Genomic DNA, 21,497 nt, shown 5'->3' on the forward strand with positions numbered 1-21,497 from the left:
ACACCACTTTCGCCTTTTTACACCCGCTGTGCTTCATTTACTCATGCACTGGTGAATACGGATATCACAGTTTGTTTTTTTAATGTCAGTCAGGTCTGATTGTGGCTTTCCTCTCACACTATTGCTTATGTTGACATGTGGTAAGTAAAAATCATTATAAACATGAGTAAAAACGAATAATCATAAAAATAGATCAGATAGATATCTATGTAAATACATTGATAAAATGCATAGATTGTGTCTAGTGTTCAGAATAATGCAGTAACAAATAAAGTATTAGAGGCAAGTGTATGTAATATTATGTCTGCTGATATCAGGCCTGTTACACTTGTTAATTACTGTTTAGTATTTAATTCATACATAAAATGTCAGTTTTATTAAAATAAAATATACTTTTGCTCCTTAGATTTTTTTTTATCATTTTATTTTCAAAGAAAAGGAAAAATACAAACTTATTTTTCCCTGACAATTCAACCCTGAATACAGTTATGTTCACATTATGGAGACATTTGGAACTGAAATTGACAAAAGAAAGAAAAAGGTTAGTTTCGTAATAGGCAGCAAGGAAAACAAGCAAGACGGAATCCAAGATGCATCATACTTGTCAGCGGACTTATTCGAATGTAAAAACAAACATTTACATTCAGACAACGTTGAGCGGGATCTTTGTTTCAAGTATTCAAGCCAAAAGTAACGGTGAGAATTTTAACAGGATCCGTTTGAAATGAGTGCGACGTGTTTCTGTGAGGATGAAAAGTAACTCAGATGATAATTTAAGGTTGTTTGGGTTGTTTTTTTTTTCCATTGTAACTGAATGAAGTGCTTTAGAAACAGACCAATTTGTGCTTGTGCAAATCAAACTGACTTTCCTCTGACCTCAGGTGTGTACAATACAGCTTAGAACACAGAAAACAGCCAGGCGTCACGTCAGCGTGGATGTCGGCTCGTACATCTTGTTCTCCACGCCATTAGCTGCATCGGCACTTTTCCCCACCTCATCCTTCTTGTTTCCGAGCTCCATGGAGGGCTCAGACGTGGTTGCCTGCTGTGTTTCGTCACCTCCTGGTGGCACACAAACACAGAGAAACCGAGAAGTGAACAAGTGCTCTCATCGCCCGAGGTTTCCTCTTTCTCAACGCATCAACTGAAGGGTCCAGCAGATTAGAAAGAATGAAGTCAGTTCAGGTGCAAACCTGAACGACTCCTCATTGGCTTTGTTTGGTCTCGGAGTCCATAAAAAAAACAAAACAACGAAAAAAACAGAGTGTGTTATTGTGCAAGGGTGGAAATTCCTTGTCATTGTTGGTAGAAACAAACAGAGAACTTTCTCAAGCACCACGATGAAAGATGCCAGAAACTGAAAACATGTTTGTTTTAGTTTTTTTTTTAATCGTTTCATCCAAATAATTGTACAGCTTCTTTTGTGCGTCCAGTTTTTATTCTGCCTCACGATAAAACCAGAGGTGGCCGAAGTAATCAAACTGTTAAAGTGTTAAAAGGTACTAAAACATAATGATTTAATTTTACAACAATAAAACTTAAATAACATTATTAGAAATAATGTTTTTAAGCCGATTGACAGGTACAGACAGAAACATCTGACCAAAGTAATGGACCCGGAAAAAGGAAGAGGTTGTTTGGAGTGATAATTTAGCATTTCTGCCTTAGAATTTCAAAGTAAATGAATTAGAGAAAACTGTTATCATAAATTGTTTTAATTGTATTCCATTATTTGCACTACTTAATCCGATTGTTTTAGAGCTGATAAACATGACAAGGACGAATCAAAAGCTAAAAGTAGATTATGAGGTAAAGCAGCAGGTGCAACAGGTAATACACATTCTATGACCAAAACTTTTTAAATATCACTGACCAGTGAGTTTAAAACCCAGTTTAAATCTTTATTATTATAAAACAGATTAAGTTTATCTATGTCTCTGCTGGTGTTTTTCTCTGTATCACAAACTGTACACACACTCCTCTGCACATTCAGAATCCGTAATGGTTAGAACAACAAGTAATGAGGCAGAGAATGTACGAATACGAGAATGTACCAAAAACAAAGTACAGATATTGGATATTCATGTTCTATATAGGGAGTAAAAGTAAAAAGACATCAGAAAAATGCTCAATTAAAGTACAGAAATGCCAGAAACCTATTCAAGTTCAGAAATATTTGGACTTTATTTCTTCCCACTCGCTATTGAATGTTGGAAGGACAATTAATCCAAAATTTCTCCAAGTAAAGAAGGTTCACACTATCAAGTTATGTTTGCAGATGCAAGAGAAACTTGTGAGATGTGAGTGAGTTGAATGGGCAGGACTCTCCTGCGTGTGTGTGGCCTGGACATTTTAAACCAACATTAGATTCTGCGTGCTGGTGCGTTATGAGTAACCTCACCTTTAATCAGTCGCTGAACTGCTTCTCTGTCCTCGATGATGTAGAAAGTGGTGACAAAGAAAAACACTCCGCCTATGATGCCGACGAAGGGGCAGAGCACGAGGCTGTACATCAGGCTGTGGAAGCTCCAGTTGCTGGCTTCAGGTTTAGATGCTTTTATTGCATCAGAGATCTAAAGATGGAGGGGTGGAAACAACTTTAGTGCTCAAAGACAAAGAAAAGGTGTAATGCTGTGGGAATGTTATGTCTCACCACTCCGATCAGGTAAGGACTCCCGGCGTCACCCAGAAGATGACCCACTGTGATCTGCAGGGCTTCAGCTGTGGCCCTTCTGGTCGGTACGATAACATACTGCAACGCACACAAATTAAATGTTTGCACCGGGTTTCAGCACACGGTTTAATATCTGTATCCATCGGTAACCCGTAGCCACACTCACCAGCAGAATGTCGGCCAGGACAGCCCAGTTCAGAGAGAGCAGCAACTCTCCAAAGAAGATGAACACCTGAAATGATTCATACCAAAACATCAGAAATGTGAATAATGAATCCTTACCCTGCAGCCTAATGTATAAGTAGCAGATCATCGTATTGACCACACAAATTCTAACTGATCTTTATCTGAAGGAAACGTTAAAATCCTTGGAATTTAAAAACTAAAAGTTCACTTTGAAATTTTCACTCAGTAATCAGAACCTCTCTGTATTCCAATAACAAAATAATACAACTTGTGTTTTTCCAACAGCTGTTGCCACATATCCGACTGGACCAAATAGAAAGTGGTCCAACCCCACAAATGAACGTAAAAGACATCAGAACACAGTGTCTTACATAAGTTGCAGGAATACTGGCCGAAGCTGCGAAGATGGTGATGAAGAGGCAGGGCACCGAGCCGATCATGCCCACTGCGCAGATGATCGGGTCTGCATTCGGCACCTTCTCCCTAAACTGGCGAGACAAAGTAGTGCCAAGCGCTCCTCCAAGAATGCCCGTTGTCACCGTCACTGCACCGAAGATATAACTGCACAACACACGGGGTGGGGGGGGGGGGGGGGGGGGGGGGGGGTGTATGTGGTGAACCTCTGTGCTGTCGATTGAAGCATGACGCTACTAAACAGAGGTGATGTTACACCTGTCGGTGGAGTCACACGGCTCATTGATGCACGGCTCTCTGAGGCCTTGAGCGACGTGAGCTCTGGACAGGAAGGTGGGCAGCCAGAAGGCCAGGGCTCCAGTGAGGAAGGCCAGAGCCGTCACCCCGAGTGTTGACCACACGTAGCTTTTACTGGAGTCAGAGTGAAGAAAATCTGAGAATTAGACTATTTCTCAAGCAGGGGGATTATAGAAAACTATTATAATAAACCTCCTTCTTGTAAATATACTGTTGTTTAAAGCAGGACATCTCAAATACACCTGAGATGAGTGAGAATCCAGAGGTCGGTGACTTTCGACTAACGACTCAACTTTAAAGGACTTTTACAAAAAAAACAAAAAACAAAACGATTTGCTTTACGTGTGTAAGCAAGAATACAATCCAACTGCCATTTCTGTTCTTCTTTCTTTCTTTTTTTTTTGATAGTTTTGGTTTTCATGTCCTACGTTTTGAGGAGATACTTGATGTCCTCCAGGTAGGAGCTCTGCCCTGAGACGCCCTCCCCGAGGGTTTCTGCAGCACCCCTGGGTGGGTTCGGGCATAAGAAGACCAACAGGGCGAGTCCCACAAGACCTAGGATTGGAGTGATCTAATAAATCAGAAGAACATTAAAATATCCATCACTGTACACGGCGCGCTCAGAATAAAACTGATGAATGAGAAATGTTCTCACCCTCAGGGCCCAGCGCCAGTCCCCCATGACAGCAGCACTGCCTGCACCTGTTATGTATCCCAGACCACTGAGAATACACAGCAACGGATCAAATGAAGCCACGCATCAGTTATTTTATTCATCTGCCATTTCTTGTTATTGCAAGTCTTAAATGGGACACAAACAGACTCGACTCCGGTGTGCTTATTCAAAAGACAGATTTCGATTCTAACCTGCCAACAGGGATGAAGATGTAGAAAATACAGATCACGACGCTTCGCTTTCCCCCCGTGAAGAGGTCGCCGATGATTGTGGGAGCGATCGTGGAGTAGCTGGCTTCCCCGATGCCGACCAGCCCTCGCAACAGCATGAGGAGCCAGAATTGCTGGAAGACATAGAGAGAGTGAACTCACGTAATCATATCCTCGCAGTTCAACCGAAGTCTTTTTCACCTTCGAAAACAATATCGGCAGCCACACAGAACGCCTTCGCCGCATTTAAAGTGACACCGTGGGTTGTTTGTCATGCTACTCAAAGTACGCCGAACAAACTTGTAAAAATAGTTGACATTTCTTTTGTTGACTTTGTAATATTTGCTGATTTACATTAGCAGGAGAAAACTGTAAGCAGGCCTGGATTGCTTGTCGCTATAAGAGCCGAGGGGGGGCGCTCAGGTCTTATGTAGAGATCATGCAGGACAAGATCAGGGTGTGAGATTCAGAACGGAAATAACTTCTGCAAAATGACTCAAGTGTGAGAAAGTCTGTTTTAAAGACATCCAGGTCAGAATTTAAATCCAAGACTGTGGAAAGGCTGTTCAACACTGAGCAGTACAGCCGAGCCAACGCCAGTGTGCAAGAACCAATAGTCCACTGTTCAATCTGCACAAACACATTGTGTTTGCCTCCATGTGACTTGAGGATGAAGATAAAACTGTTGTTGAACCTATGAGGGTGTCACACCACCGGCATGCATGCACACACATGCAAAAACATGCAAACCCCACAGAGGCCTGGACTTATACGATTATATATCAAACCCAGTTCTCGACCTCAAGCTTGGCTTGTTCCACTCGTGCTTTACACGCGTGTTCCTGTTACTGTACACACACAGCTTTCTCCTTCACTGACACATTTTCAAATGGAACCCTTGGTGAGAACGAGCAACAGAGGAAGGAAACTACTGCGGTAGCCAGGAAATTACATTGTCTGACCTCTTCTTCTTCCTTATTTTTCTGACTAAATAAAAACGTATCTGTTTCTCGCTCACCGACTCAGTGACGAAAGAGCTGGCTGCTGCCGTCGTGAGCCAAATGCTCAAACCTCCGATCATGATGTATTTGCGGTTGTAGCGATCGCCAAGGTATCCAAAGAGAGGGGCCAGCAGCAGGAAACTACAGATGAAAACTGAAAATCGATTGGTTAAAACATTAAAATAATCTGTATGCCGTTTTTGACATTTGTGGCATCATCAGAAAGTGTATTTAACATAATGCTCAGTTTAAAAATGCACCATGACATATTCAAGTCATGCTTCCGGTGTAAACCGAATGGTGTTGAGTCACTACAGTAGCAGTCTATCCTGCCTCGATCTCTCGTTTTATGGTTGAACTGCAATAATGGGCCATTTTTAGCAAGCAAACGTCATAAAAGTCATCCAACACCAGCAGCACGACACAAAAGCATTGAGATTATGTCAGTACGGTTGTTTTTGCTCATTAACGTCATTATTTTTAAATCATTTTAAATAAAAAATATGACATATTGTACCTTTGAGCAAGCTTTAGTGTAATACAGTAAGTATTCAACCTGAGATAAAGGGTTGTTGGTGCAATCATATTTGTTGATTTTGCTTCAGACTCGTTGATTTCATTGATTGCAACTAAAAATGAAATAAGTTCATCAGACTTGTGAGCTTTCCCTTTGTCACGCTGACATTTAGTCAAAATCTAAGAAACTAATCTGCAATTTTCTTATCAGTTTGAACTTGAATCACCCAACAGCTTGCTTATAAACAGTAAGATACAACATCTTGATACTTATTGTTATGTATGCGTCTATAGAGCTCTCCTGCCTCGTCTGTTTTTTTTAACTGTCTGAATCAGAACAGCTTTGACACAGTGAATACTGGACTCTTCTGAGGAGATTGATCATCGTACCCGTTTGCAGAAGTCCGGCTGTGCTGTCGCTGATATCAAAGAAGGTCTGAATGTTGGACAGGACGCCTGCATGACGAAAGAAAATTGTGAAAACCTTCAAAATGGTACAACACGGACCATGTTGACATGAAACGCCGTCGTGTGCACGCAAACCCCGCCTGCTATTGTGTAGCGCTCCATGTAGTTGAGCAAGTTGATGTAGCAAAGCACGGCGATGGCGACGTAGTCCCGTCTGCTTGGTGGAGCCTGGCTGTCCACGGCGGTCGGCGTAAGTGATGAGAGGCTGTTTACGAAAGAGCCGTAGTGGAGACCAGAGCCGGAGCCCACGCTCCATCGCGGTACCGGATGGTCCGGCGGGGACGACACCGATCTCTTCGGCTCCATGGCGAGCAGCTCGTTCTTCACCTGGATGGAGTCAAACGTGCGACGTTACAGCCTGTGCACTGCAGCTTGAGTCTGGTCATCAGCAGCCTGATGTGTCATCGCACTGAATTCTCAAGCAGTGTGTTCAGGCTAGGCAACAAAGGTATTTTTGAGAAATGCGAGAACGGGGCCTGACGTGTTTTCAATTCTTTGAAACAAAGTGAATGACACCACTGCCTAAGAATAGTGAACGCATTTAGCACGTTGGTTGTTCATCATCTGATGATGCGTGATGAGGAGTGTCATGCTGCTCTAGTATGTGGATTCTGAAGCCTGTTACTCCTCCAAGTAATCCAATTTGGGGGGGAAATCAGTTAACGTACTTTGTGGCACCGCTTTAGGTTCTTGTGACACAAAAGAAAATTACACAACTAAGCGTTGGACTAGATCGTTGCAACTGTGTCCAAACCTTAGAGAAGGAAGAAGTACTTGCAGTGACTTCTTTTCTTTACAAGCCGCAATTTGACCTTTGGTTTACCGGGCAGTTGCTTGAGATCAAATCATCTGTTTTACAAGCATTAAAGACAGTGTTGGTGTGAAAAGAGAATAAGACATTGACATGAATGAGGCTGAATGCGCCGTAGATACATGAAGTATGAGACTAGCGACATGAAAGCATATTTACCGTATAATTTAAATATATATTCAAGCGTGGCATTTCGTTTTCTGCACGTAAAGGATGTAAGACTGCATTCCCAGAAAGGACTGTATGCTCTTATTCCCGGTTAAAGAGTCCGTGTAGAGACAACAGGGAGTCTTTTGTGCGTGACATTTTTCCTCTTAACAACATTGTGCAGCAGAGTCAGTCTATTAAAGCCATAGTTGCACTAAAGCACGATCACCCACACACTTGTGCTGTTTTCATATAACTCTCCAATCCATTAAATAGAATAAAAGTTGAATCCAAATAATGTGACTTACATTTGTGCCGGCAGTACTTTGTCATTCAGCTCATTCCATATGTGCAGATGTGCCGCTGCGGACTCTCGGTGTGTCTCTGAGGAAGTTGACGGAGGCGCACACAAGCCACAGCTTCAACATGACTCGAGATATATTAAGTTAGCGGAGGGACCAGCCCACTCACTGACAGTCATATGTTCTCACACAGGTCCTCAACTGTGATGCAATACTGCAAACAAGACAAATGTCATCTTCACTTTCAGCTTGTCCTTCTCCTCTTTTGTTTGTTTGTTTGTTTGTTTGTCAAAAGCAGCACCAAAAGTCTTCCTATCAGCTTTTTACATGTGCACACACAACCGAGAGGCACAAACAGATCGTCCGGTCCAAGCAGCTGTGGTTCATCATCTCTGATTCCGTATCACTATTTTTGTCTAACAGAAGAACAGATGATTAAAATAGTGCTATGTTTCACTTTTAAATCCTCTCTTAAGATACTCTAGTTTAGAATGGCACTGAATATATGAAGTATTTCACAAGGGCGTCACCTTTGTGAATCAAATGAATTGACTTTATCTTTATTTTCCCTTCATTATTAAAACTGCAAGTTCCCCAGTTGTTTACAAGTTCCCATGAATATAACATTAATGGATGTCACAGTTCCATGCCTCTTGACATTTAATACAGACGCTTGAGTGATATTTATAAAAATCCAGTCTTCAAATTTTAGGAAGTCTTACCTTCACTACGATAAAAATATGACATTATTTTCATCATTTTACTCTTAATGAAGGTATATTTAAGGTGGTTTGATCTTGAGAGGAGCTTGTGTCACGTGTGGATCGGCACAATGTAGAATAATTGCTTCGATCTTAGAGCAAACCTCACATATGAAGAGAGGCCACACGTCCTGCCGTCAGATATGAAGCGTTCAGGTCAGAGACCACCGCTGCATGCTGAGGACTGCTGGAGGCTTGATGGTGGCTCTAATCAACAAAACCAACTTCCTCCTTAGTTCTTAAAAAAAAAAAAAAAAAGAAAGAAAAAAAAGGTGAGAACATTCAGCAAGCTGCTTTGTGTGTGAGATGCTTTCATGACTCCAGCTTGAATGTCAGAGTGGGAAGTAGTGATGCACTGTTAAACATGACATGTATCACATAGTTAAACATACACATTGACACTGTCACAATTGATCGTAGCTCAAATACAAAACCAGTAGCAATACCACAATACTACCCATGTCTGTGCTGCAGAGGTTAATAGTATTATCTTACAGTAGGAGGACTCGGGTCTGATTCCAGCCTGAGGCCTTGCAGGATGGATTTGCATGTTCTCCCTGTGCCCTGCATGTTTTCTTTGGCTTTCTTTCCACAATCTAAAGACATGACTTAACCCTGACTTATTTTCTTCTAAAAAAAAAAAACCTCTGCAAACTTCTTCATATCTATTAATACATACATACATTTAGCAAGAGACTTAATTTAACTTTTAAAACGTTGACAGTGCCTCGTCTGTCCACTATTGAGGTAACATTCTCAGTAGAAGTCCCGCAAGTAGCGACGACATGGTACACAGCTACAAATTCACGGTCCACAACTACAAATTCTTCTTTTACAAGCGCTCAAACCTTTTTCACCAATAATCCCTCCTTACGCGACCCGCTCAATGGCGCTTCCATCTTTACTTCTTTTTTCTTCTCGAAATTACAAGACTGTAATTAACAGAATGACCACGTGATGGCAGTAATATGTCAATGTCAATGACGCCTGCTGCACTTACTCGTCACAGCGAAGAAGAGTAAAACGGCAACAACAGCTACAGGAGAAGAAGGCGACGAAGAAGAATAATGAGGAAAATGCTGAGCGGCGAATAGACGCGACGGAGGACTGTTCAGTGATCGTGAAAATTAACGCTGTTACCTCGAAATATCACCATCAAACATAGCTGAATTACACTCGCTGAGCCATGACAGAACCTCAGTCGGCGCTGTTACTCAGGAGACAGCTCGCAGGTAATGAAACATTGATGTTGAGGCGATGCGGGGAGCCGAGCTAACGGCTTATGTTGTGATTTCAACAGCAGGGCTGGCGCAAACGGTCTGTCTCCAACCTTCTACATGACCATTAAAGTCCCCTGACACGAAGAGTGCGTGGGTGACACCACTATGAGGATAGTTAAGCCCCGTTCTCAGCTGACAGTTAAATGTCGTCCGTTTGTCTGGAGAGCTGCTTGTTTGTTTTTGTGCTCCTATGCTGCGGGCTGATTGCAGTTGAAAGTACCAACGACTTTCCGTATGAAGCTACCTCCGAGCCGAGCGATATGTTTACATGCATTTCAACCCGCATTAGGAGCCATATTTCTCGCGTTTGGAAATCACGTTTATTCGTGTTGTGATTAACGCAATACTGACAAATGTTTATGGACTGTTGGCATCGCTATGTAGGCTAATGTTAGCGGTGTTTCGGATTAACTGGTTTCCCTTGTTAACTAATGACCGACGTCCTTTAGCGTCCGTCGTTGTTGCTGCTAATAACAGATATTTTAGAAACTCTACAGAAATCCGCAGCTGTCCTGGCGAACACCGTTTAACCGCGTTTACAGTTAGGTTTCGAAGTGTCTTCTGAGTCTTATTATAACGTCTGCCTTTACGAGCAGCATCGACGAACGTTAAAGGACGTTGGTCACCAGTTAACACGGACACGAGTTAATCCGCAACCCCGCTGTCACTGTTGTTAGCCTCAACGAGCTAACGAGGCTAGCGTTAATCTCGCATTACCTCAATTCGATATTTTCTGCAGGGCCAGCTGCGAAATAAATTTAGCCGTCCTAATATTAGTCACTTCGAGTCGCACCCACGCCCTGTTATTGTTTTTGGGTTTGTGGAGCCACTGCTTTGGTTTTCAGGGTTTAATTAAGATGAAAAAGTCCCTGTCCAAACTGTCAGTACACAGTGTGCTCTGCTCCTTTGTAACTGTCTCACCCTCTCTATGGACTCTGATGAACCAGGCTCCCGTTACAAATCAGAAATTCAGCTCTTTTCTAAATACTTCTATCTCTCACAGATACTTGTAACAATATTATTATTATTATTAGAGCTGCAATCAACCCAGATTTCCTTTGTTTTGCTCTTGTACATTTTGAAATTACAATAAAACCTATTGTTCAGATTTAGTGACATTGAATCACACTGTATTGTCTGTCTACATATATTATTGTTGCTTATAATAACCAAGAATCCAAAGAAGCAGTTCTGTTGAAAGTGTCTCTAAGGATTCATAAAGATCTGCCCAATGACTAAGAAATTATGCATAGTGCACTCAGAAAACATATTATGCCTTTCAATCAATGAAACATTAATTATATAGCATGTGCTTTACAGCAGTGATTCCCAACCAGCGGGATACGACCCCTACAGGGGTCACAAAATCCTCTTGATTTTAAGGGGTATGACACATTTTCTTTGTCTTAAAAATAGCTAAGTTAGCATTCATTTAATTTTAATTCATTGAAGCAATGCACCAAAATAGAGCTGAATGCATCTTTTGCATTCACACTGCCGAATTAAAGTGAGACTGCAAGCCGAAGCAGCACCAGTCCACCAAACACCCCGAGACGGTGTGTAAATGTAAAGAGTTTATCCTCAGAGAAAAAGAACTCACCATTTCAGAATATAACAAGGAAACTGTAATTCATATACAGTGTGTTACGAAGAATTAAAAACAAGGCTAAATATTATGTCAAACTAAAAATTCCACAACAGGTAAAGGAGGACATTAGTTAAAATCCTTATTAAAAATGAAGGTCCTGAGCCTGCAGGCTGTGATGCTGGAAAGCAGCCTCTCCGGAGGTTCTTGTATTTACAGTGGAAATGATTAAAAGGCTGGTGCCGAAGGACCTGAGGGTTCACAATAGTTCATAAGATAAAGACAATGTTTCTAATTTCATTTTGATAAGCATCAACATAGCCATGCAAACCTCCTAAGTACAAGTACTATTTAATTACATGAAAGGCAACATATATTCAGACTGGTAATTACAGCATAAAGACAGTTCAAAATGTTTCCTAAATACCAATTTCCAAATCTTGCATGACATGTGGGCATTCGTATGTTAATGCTCTCTGTATTTACATCACATACCCATGAATTTCAGCTTATTATGGTACATTTACAGTGACTAAACATTTATTGTAAATGTCAGGAGATAAGGGGGTCTTTTAAACATGTAATGAAATTATAAAATGTTTCTTTTAAATGCTTTAAAATTAAATTATTTCCAGCCGTTATTTAGATATGTTTTTCTCCTTTCATTTTCTAAAGTGTGGCAGGTTGTAATGCACTAATATTAAGATATTAATAACAAAATCTTTCAGAGAAGTCAAACTAGATATGTGTTTTAGGTGTATTTCTGTGTATGCATAGTCATTTTTAGGTAGGTTTGTGTACAGTGGGTGTAGATCTATTTAGTTTGTGTATATGTACGTTCAGATTTATTTATTTATATAGGTTTATTTACAGGGGATTTATGTATGTGTGTGTTTGTGTAGCTGCATATATAGATAGTCAAGAAATGTAAATAGATATTACTGTTTTTGTATGTATCTGTACTTTGTGTATGTTTTGACATTTCTGGGAGAAAGAAAAAAAACCCAGCAACCTTTCTTTTGAATGACAGAATCAGATTCATTTATTGTGTCTTCATTCCACATGGGCTCACATTGGCCTGTTAAAAGTATTTTTCATTGCCGGTCTGAAATATTCAAGTTGTTAAATATGTATGTATAAATATTTACAATGAGGCTCATTGATCTGTATAGAAGCAGCAGTTTGGGAGCAGTGGAGAAATGCAGTTTGATCCAGTGACTGATTTCTGAAGGTCTTCTGATTTCAGTAATATGCTCTCTCTCACTCGCCCTCGCCGCCCCCAAGCGTGGCCTCTTGAGACAAGGGTTATGTTGTTTTCTCAGCAGGGATCACAGAAGCACAAAATGACTCCCGTTATCACAGTGGAGGTACTAAGATGTGAGCCGTCTGACTTTGCTGGTTGCTTTTCTTCCTAGAGCTGAACAAAAACCCAGTGGAGGGCTTCTCAGCAGGTCTGATCGAGGATAATGATCTCTACAGATGGGAAGTCCTCATCATCGGGCCTCCAGATACACTGTAGTAAGTCTTACTTGCTGTTGTGTACAAAGTACTTGCTTGGAGATGTGTTGTGAGCATCTCATGTGACTTCTGTTAGATTTTGTTTCATAACCTGTGCATTATTTATAAAAAAAAAATTCTTTCTTTTCTATTCACAGTGAAGGTGGTGTGTTCAAAGCTCACCTGACATTTCCCAAAGATTACCCTCTCAGGCCTCCTAAAATGAAATTTATCACGGAAATATGGCACCCAAACGGTAGGTGCACACGTTGCTCACAATTATTTTATTTGTAGAAGGTAATTGAAATATTAAGATCTGTAGTGTTTAGTATTCATAAAATACATCTTTTGAGCTTCACTCCGGGAATGTTTGAATTGTAATATCCATATTACTACCACGCAGGAGTCACATCTTTATGAGTTTTTTTTGCTTCATCCCATATGTGTTACTTTATTTTGATTTTCACAACTTAAAGAAACATCTAAGTAAATACATTTTTGGTGCCGACTGCCAGTCACCGACAAAATCTCTCAACAATGATCCTAACAAATTATAGAGTTAAGACTTTAACCTCTTTATTGATGTTAAGAGTTGCTGCTGACGTAACCAAAGCAAACTCAGTGCTGCAAGTTCAGTGTTTTATAAGAAGTGATGATTCATCTAGCTGTAGTTAAATTAGAGCTTCTTTTTTTTTTTTTTTTTTTTAAAAGAAGTCCTGTTAGGTTTTTGCACATCTTTGTCAAATTGTCTGAATTTGATCTCATATAGCAGCTTTCTTTTGAGGACAAATTTTTATGTAAATGAGAGAATTGAATTTCCCAGATAGAGGAATCTGCCAGATCCTTTGACATGCTGCTGACTCTGGGCTTAAAGGACAATCACAAGAATTTTTACTGAATATCGATTCAAATGGGGAAACATGCTGTTTTATTGATGCTCTCTGTAAACGATGTCCTGTTTGTGATTGGTAATCGGGGTCTAAAAGCAACAATAACATCCGTTGTGCTGCATAAGTAGCGGAGGAGTTTTCTGTTTCATGAATAGTTTGTCGTGTGTTTTTCTTTTGTTTTTCCTTCTCAGTTGACAAGAACGGAGACGTATGTATTTCTATTTTGCACGAGCCTGGAGAGGACAAGTACGGTTATGAGAAACCAGAGGAGCGCTGGCTGCCTATCCACACAGTGGAAACTATCATGATTAGTGTTATCTCTATGCTGGCAGATCCCAACGGTGACTCACCAGCCAATGTGGACGCAGCAGTAAGTTGATGAATTTGTTAGAAATACAGAATCAATCTCCTTTTTTTTTTTTCTCAAAATCATAACTAATTGTTAAAATATCTTAAAAACATAGGAAAACTGTTCATATTATTTAGTATGAGTAGAGGTAAAAGTGAGTAGGGGTCCTGCAAAACGTAAAATTGATGTTAGTAAGTACAAATAAAAAAATGCATTTGGGAGTTTGAATGAAATGACTGAGATTTTATGTTTTTGTCTCTGCAGAAAGAGTGGAGGGAGGACAGACATGGTGCATTCAAAAGGAAAGTCGCTCGCTGTGTACGAAAAAGCCAAGAAACTGCATTCGAGTGATATTTAGCGAAGATCTAGCTTCATGTTTTCAGGGCAAGTATTTTGCACTGTCACTATCACACACATCACTGTTTCATCACTTCTTAAAAAAAACAAAAAACTGCATCACTGCTGAAAGTCAAGCTTGAATGTAAGTGTGTTTATTTGGTATGCATGGCGTAAAATCATTAAACACACGTTTAGATAAAACCTTCATTATACATTTTATAGTGTTTGTCAAAGATGTAGGGAGAGATGATGTTACAGCTGTTTATCCATCTCTCCTTCAGTAAATGCAATAACACAAACGTATCTCTAGGATACGGTACAATTGCAAAGTAAACCGATAATGCAGTCTGCCAAATTCTGATACACTATTGATTCACAGCCACAATAAAAATATGCTATGCTAGATAAGTTTTGTAGCGTGAGTGATTTTATGCACACCGATTTGGGTTGTAGTTTCTGTCCAGGTTTATGCTTGACCCAGATGTGACTGACCAAACATAAAGATTTATTATCAGCACTTTGAACCGACACCCAACAATACCTTTACAGCCAAGACAGTGTTTATGTAAACAGTAGCACATTCAGAATAAGTTACTGAGCTCAATATCCTCACCTCTGCTGCTGTATGGCTTACCAGGATTTAGACATGTCAATGCATGTTGTCACAGACACGAATATCTTCACCAGATTGTACAGTTTTGATTCTTTTAACTCCTGCTATAAAAGATGGAAACGTTCTGATTCAGTTGATTGAAGCAAAAAGAGGCATACGTAAATGGAGGAAGGTGTAAAAAAATTTATAAACTCACCTTACAACATGTCTTAGAAGCTAATGCAAGCTTGTTAACTTTCATGACAGCATCACTGAGTCTCTTCCCAGGCAATATTTTGCCCACAGACCTTGTGTTTGACACCTGGTTTCGAGGTTAGCGAGGGTGGTTTGGGTCCGTCACAAAAACAGTGTTCATCAGCAGCGTACACACGATGGCTTAAGATGCAAAATCGATGTGATTTTATTGACAAAAACTTGTCCAAAAGTCAAAGCAGGTAGGTGTACGTGTGCCCTAGTCAGGAATTTGTGCACCTTTGTTTGGGGGAAAACAAACCAACCAGTGCAATGCTCCGAGTGCACTGTCACTTCATTTATTTTTCATTACCTGTAGAAAATGGCATACAACTACAGCCAGCCTCCCCTATTTTCACCCAACGGATAAAACTTCTGACGTTCTGGCTCCTTTAGGAAAACTTCAGATCTACATTCTTAATGGCATTTGCTGAACACTCATAAATGCAAAACAAAAAACTTAAAGAATTTTGTCTTTCCCCGCGAGCTGAGAGAGCCGAGAGCTTTTCTTTTCCCCCAAACAAATATGGCGGCCACTGTTGTTAGTGAGAAACGTCACAGAATCCCCGGATGTCCGACTTCCCAAATTGTGACCTCCATGTCACAGAGTCACTACTATGGGTACGCGAGGCCCTCAACCCTAATGCCCAGTTTATTTCAAGAAGGGCGTGAACTTTGTGCCAAATCACACATATGCAGATCACATGATCCACTGTGGCGGCGCTGTAAGCCCAAAGATACACTAACTTAGTACCGGCTGATTGTAAGTATTGTGGCACGTGGAGAAAAATCAGGTAACTGTACACAGCATCAATAATCTAACCTACCAGTGATAGGAACCCAGAAATCTGAAGGGAAGAAAAAAAGGTATAATTTACTTCCAACTGCCGGTTCCTAACTGAATTTTCTTTCTTCCCACAGGTCTCCAATTGAAAATCAACATGGCACTGTTTCCTGCACTCTTCCACCCTGTCGCCAGGCTCGTCCTCTTACTCTGTGGCGGTAACAGACTGGCCGCAGTAGAACATCCAAGTGGCCACCACGGCTGACAGAAAATTGCCAAGCAAGTGCCAACTCCAAAAGTAAAAAAGACGACAAAAACCCAGAAGACGATGAGACATTTTTCCACTCTATGAACTGCTTCAACATTCAGGAAGATATTGTAAAGACATGTACATAGCACAGACTAAACCGGATAATATATATGCTCCCCTTCCATCCACCAAGACATTTAGACCGAATGAATAGTGCTGGATAGGTTTATTTTTTTTCCATTCTCCTTCTCTCAGCTCCAGCATGAATTAGTTCTCTTTAGCTTGTTTTCACAGGAGGTCTTAAATGAAGAATCACAGTGCTGTTTGGAGGAACGTCACCCGCAAAGAACTTTGCCGAATTCAAGCCAAGCCAGCACCACTCCACCGAGGAATACCGCCATATTGAAATACCCAGCTCCTCTCCCGGGTTCCTAAACACCCTCAGAACCTGGCATCACTTGTGAATGATTTGTGTCTTTATCAGTTAGTAGTCTTACCATCACGCTCAGTTGACGTGAGAAAGAAAACGAACGTACCCCTTAATTTTTGTGCATGCTAAATTTTGTTTGATCTTTTCTCAAAAGTGCCTCCTAATAAAATGCTTGGCCACTTCACCCCGCATTAGCAAGTGTTTAAAATGTCGACAAAAGACAGAGAACTTGTGTACCACCAGGAAGGATTTATCTATTAGCCATTACACCAGGGTTCCTCTATAATTAGAGCATTGCTAACAATTTGGTGTCACAATAACTAGTAGGACATATAAAGATGTTAATTTTTGATATCCTGATACGGTTTGAGGTCCTTCCCTGATATTCGTTTAGCGGCGCCTCTCTCCTCTGTCTGTGTTGCTCACAGTAGGAGTTGTTATGCATGCTTTATCTCATTTTTGGGGGGGTTCTTGCTGAATGTTTCTGGGATTTTGTTTGCGAATGTTTGTGTGTACAGTGTAGCCTCGTTTCCACTGCACAGAATGTGACGGGACGGTATGGCAAAGCGTACCCAGACCCAAATCTGCTGCGCCATTCCACCGTAAAGAGCACAGTTAAAGTGTCGGCCAGATTGTGAGCGCCGCAGATATGTGATGTCATTACGCAACAGTATTCTCAGCTGGGGGCGTGAGCTCCGACCCGGCCGGCTGCACGGGGAGCGTACGGGGATGGATGCCCGACCGTCCAGCCTGTTTTAAATATATCATCGACCTTATGAATTCTCTCTTGTTTACGTTCTCTGCTTTGCACTGGCTGTTTTGTTAACCTGTTTTTTTTTTTTTGTGGCCACGAAGCTGCAGCCCCATCTTCCGCGTTGGAGAGAGCGGACGCGTCGCAGGGACAGAGACCGGGGCGAGGGCGAGGGCGAGGCCGCAGTGGCCGGACCCAGTCCCGCTGCTGAGGGAGCGGATTCAGACCCGGCCCACTTGACGAGAGCCGACGCGACATAGGGACTGAGACCGGGTCTGGGGTGCAGGCGCCGCATCGCATCCCGAGCCACGGGACCAGGGCCAGCCGGTGTGTGCGGGCACGGAATAAATTCCGCTCTCCCGGGACCAAGTTGCAGCTGCAGCTCCGAGGCCACAAAAAAAAAAAGTTTAACAAAGTGCAATATGTAAACAACAACAGAGGATTCATACGGTCGGTGAGACATTTGAATATTGTGGGCGTGCCGAGAGTGACGTAAACCACTGACAAATCAACAGACGGTTGTGTTTTGCTTCTCTTTATCAGACCATTCTGGAGTACTGAGTACCCCATCGGAAGGGTGACCAAAAATCATTTTGGTACGGTTTCTTTTGGTACCATCCACAACTTTTGGAGTTGGGACGCACTAAAACCCGAACCGTACCGTACCGGAACATTCTGTGCAGTGGAAACGAGGCTGAAGTGTGCCCGTTTCTTTTGTTTTTGTCGCTCTCTCCCACACACCCATTTTCTCAAGATTACTCTGCTCACTGAACTATTATAGTTTTGCCTAATGTACAAAGACAAAATACTGATGTATATTTTTCATGTTATGAAACCTATCACCTGTAGTGAGTTCTTCTAAAATATGACTTCTTTTTTTTTCCAATATTTCTTTGTGTATTTAATTCAGTGTTGATTGAGGAATTTCTATCAACAGATTTTATTCTTTAACATTTTCAACATTACCAAATATTTTAGATCTTTGAACAAACAGGTGGCAAGTTGACTTTCTACATAAGTCTTTGAATAATGAGTTAAGTTTATAGTTTCTGATGGATGTGGTGTTGAAGTCCCAAACATGATACAAAATAGATTTCCTGTCGAATCACCGAAACCATTGACTAATTTAAAATGAGCACACACAAGATGTTTTAAATGAGTTTAAACCATTAAAAAAAAGGGGGAGGGGGGGGTTATACAACGTTATTTTTACTGAATACAGTTCACTTATAAATGTGTTTTCCTGAAAGTAGCACAATTTGTGTAAATGAATGTCACATCTGGTCTCCTGTCAATCTGCTTCACGCAATATTCGTAGCCTGCAGCCATAAAATCAGTTACTTTTAATGAAGTGACCTTCACACATCTCTTTCTTTTGATCAGCATATTCACCAATTCCATCAAAAAATAAATAAATAATTAAACAATTTTCTTTCAATATAACAGGTCTTCATAACATTTCCATGATTTTACATTCATCTTGGTATTTGCATGAACTTTTTCTTCTCACACCTTAATTAATTTTATAACCTGCTACACAATGAAATCGACCAAACACACACCTTTTCCTGTACTTACTGTGTAGCCCGATTTAAAAATCTAAACTTGTTTGGACGACAATTTCCTTTGATTAAGCTGACGGCTGGCTTTGCTGGATCTGTGTGGCAGATAGCTTTGACTCCAGACTTATAGAACAAAATGATTACATTTTTTTTCCAAACTGCAGGTGGAATACAATTAAGAATACAATTACAAAAATATTGTTGCAGTAATGTACTCACATCTCCGTTTAAATTGCTGTTAAAAAGATGCTTGGCTTTACAAGCTGCACGCTCTAAGATCAGCTACAATACTAGTCAAGCCACACAAAGTGTCACCGTGACAATTTTACTGCAGCATTTATTGTTTTCTTCATTTCAACTCGTAGGTTTGCGATTGACGGCAGTCTGGCTGCAGATCGGTTCAACCTGTTTTCAGAGGAGGGAAAAAACATCAAGACTGTCCTGGGTCAACACTGCGGGTTCAAGGTGCTGTGTCTCGGCATGGCTGTGCTTGCGCGGGTTGTTCCTGCCGTCAAGCAGCACCACAGAGGCTCAGTGGATGGTGACGCTGAATGCTCACTGGTTGTAGACGACGTGTTCATCTTCCAGAATGTGGGCTTCACCAGTGATGTGGGAAGGATCAAGTACCTCGGTCATTTGTGCAGATTTTGAGATGGGACCAATCGGTTGGCGCTGGTTGGATGACAAGACCAGCTATTGCCATTGCCTTGGAGAGGATGACTCATGAAGAGTGTCGGAACGTGTCGGAACCCACAAGAACTTTAATAAAAATGTGTTGGCAAGCAGTGCATCGATTCATTGATTTACTGCCAGTTGACCTCAGTTCCATCCATCATACAGTATTTGTACATTGTTTATGCGACAGGGTCGTGTTACTTTGTTGCTATCAAGATTGCAACTATCATGTTCCAATACAAAAAGAAGATGCTTGAGCAGCAACACACTAATAAAAAAATTATGTCGTGATTATTTACCTGCCAGAAAAACACTCTTCTGGAGGATTCTTGTCTGGTTTTCGATTCTACATTATCTACCATTATTTCTGTGATGTTTATAGTCTTTTTGAGCTCTTTCCATCTACTCAGCACCTCATTATATTGCAGCTCAAAGGGCACAATTTTCAAAGTGCTGCCAGGTCTTTGGGGGACTGTCGCCTTGGTACAAAGGGGTCACTGAATCTGCCTGGCAAGACGGACAGGATTGCAGACTTTGCTCCATTATCATTCAGCTGTCAAAAAATAAGCATACGAGGTTCGGAAAGTATAAATTTCACCGGAACACACGTCTGTAAAGAGCTTCATCCTTTTTTTCCTCATTGGGTTTTATGTTGTATAATCTATCACTCTCTGGGATTCTACTTGGTGCTGTTGGAGATTTAAGCCAGTTGTCCAGGTCTTTTTTCTTCTTGTTAGCAAATGTGAAGTCAATGTTTCTTAATTCCAAGTATGGAACCTAAAATAAAAATTAGACGTTATTTATGATAACGTAATACAAACATCAAATGAACACAATACTATTTAACTGAAAGCAGTCAGCTACTATTTTACCAACCAAATTGAAAAAAAAGAACAGATAGATAGATAGATAGATAGATAGATAGATAGATAGATAGATAGATAGATAGATAGATAGATAGATAGATAGATAGATAGATAGATAGATAGATGAATGGGTTTGTTAGTACTCAAGTTTGATTAATTCTTATTTTATAAATAAATAATCTGCTTGTAAGAAACATTTTCCTTGTGTTCTATATGTATTTCAGCGTTTTGTACTTAAGGCAAAACACTTGTTTATTTGTAAAGTATCATGTAAGGTCTAGACAGAGCTAATGTGTATGGTGCAATCATTACTACTGATCAGCTCCACCATGGCAAACAGGCGCTGACTTCCGGTAGTGGCAAAAAGCCACGAGACAGCAGGATCACAATGAGAGAAAGTACAGCTGAACTGGGTCTTTTCAACCCATCTGGCTCTTGACAGCTCTGTTAATTGATCAAAAATAAGCCATAAACTCAGGTTAAAAGTGTGAATTGTAATTAGGATTCGAACCTTTAATTCTTTGTTGTCATATTAAGTGATATTCAACACATAAACAATAATAAAGAAACAACATGGTACTTTACAAAAAAACACATTTATCGCCTTTATGACAATGAAAGGATCTGAAATACATATGGGACAAAACGAAAATCACTCATCAACAGTATATTTTTTTTATTAAATAATGCTTTTATTTAATTCATTGAGAAATAAAAATTAATTAAGTAAGATTCACAGTGTGAAATCTCAAGCTAAAACATTTCTCACACATCTTTTTCACGCTCCTGGCGTTGTTTTGCCACGACCGGAGGTTAGCGCTCATTTCAAGCCTCGAACAGGCCAACGCGCGGTCTACAGTTATATATGGGTCTACGGCCACGATAGCCACCGCAGCCTCTCGCGCGGCACCAATCGTGACAGTCATGTGATAA

At 40.7% G+C, this 21,497-nt stretch overlaps 2 protein-coding genes across 9 annotated transcripts; one reads left to right on the forward strand and one right to left on the reverse strand.

The window, feature by feature from the left end:
• Positions 1-416: 416 nt before the first annotated feature.
• spns3 (SPNS lysolipid transporter 3, sphingosine-1-phosphate (putative)) lies at positions 417-7,823 on the reverse strand. 5 transcript variants are annotated; one of them, XM_080483018.1, is made up of 14 exons: positions 7,708-7,809; positions 7,220-7,290; positions 6,522-6,768; positions 6,364-6,429; positions 5,475-5,611; positions 4,439-4,590; positions 4,227-4,293; positions 4,000-4,142; positions 3,533-3,685; positions 3,232-3,421; positions 2,841-2,906; positions 2,654-2,752; positions 2,402-2,573; positions 417-1,062 (listed from the first exon to the last, which is right to left on the reverse strand). In XM_080483018.1, exons 3-14 carry the CDS (start codon positions 6,745-6,747, stop codon positions 923-925), a joined length of 1,611 nt encoding a protein of 536 aa, XP_080339144.1. In that variant the 5' UTR covers positions 6,748-6,768; positions 7,220-7,290; positions 7,708-7,809; the 3' UTR covers positions 417-922. The 5 variants fall into 5 exon arrangements, with proteins under 5 accessions (XP_080339144.1, XP_080339143.1, XP_080339142.1 ...); XM_080483017.1 differs by having other exon boundaries at positions 7,196-7,290; positions 7,708-7,785; XM_080483016.1 differs by lacking the exon at positions 7,220-7,290 and having other exon boundaries at positions 7,708-7,823.
• Positions 7,824-9,467: 1,644 nt separating this feature from the next.
• Positions 9,468-18,863, forward strand: ube2g1a (ubiquitin-conjugating enzyme E2G 1a). Of its 4 annotated transcripts, none has more exons than XR_013936105.1 (7): positions 9,468-9,694; positions 12,743-12,845; positions 12,983-13,080; positions 13,906-14,084; positions 14,328-14,447; positions 16,168-17,229; positions 18,145-18,863. XR_013936105.1 is itself a non-coding variant. In XM_080482850.1 (6 exons), exons 1-5 carry the CDS (start codon positions 9,649-9,651, stop codon positions 14,412-14,414), a joined length of 513 nt encoding a protein of 170 aa, XP_080338976.1. In that variant the 5' UTR covers positions 9,468-9,648; the 3' UTR covers positions 14,415-14,447; positions 16,168-18,863. The 4 variants fall into 4 exon arrangements, 1 of the variants encoding a protein (XP_080338976.1); XR_013936106.1 differs by having other exon boundaries at positions 16,168-17,517; positions 17,851-18,345; XR_013936107.1 differs by having other exon boundaries at positions 16,168-17,220; positions 18,145-18,345.
• The last annotated feature ends 2,634 nt before the right edge of the window (positions 18,864-21,497 follow it).

Source organism: Lipophrys pholis (genome assembly GCF_963383615.2).
Source record: "Lipophrys pholis genome assembly, chromosome: 16".
In the NCBI taxonomy this organism is placed as follows: Eukaryota; Metazoa; Chordata; class Actinopteri; order Blenniiformes; family Blenniidae; genus Lipophrys; species Lipophrys pholis.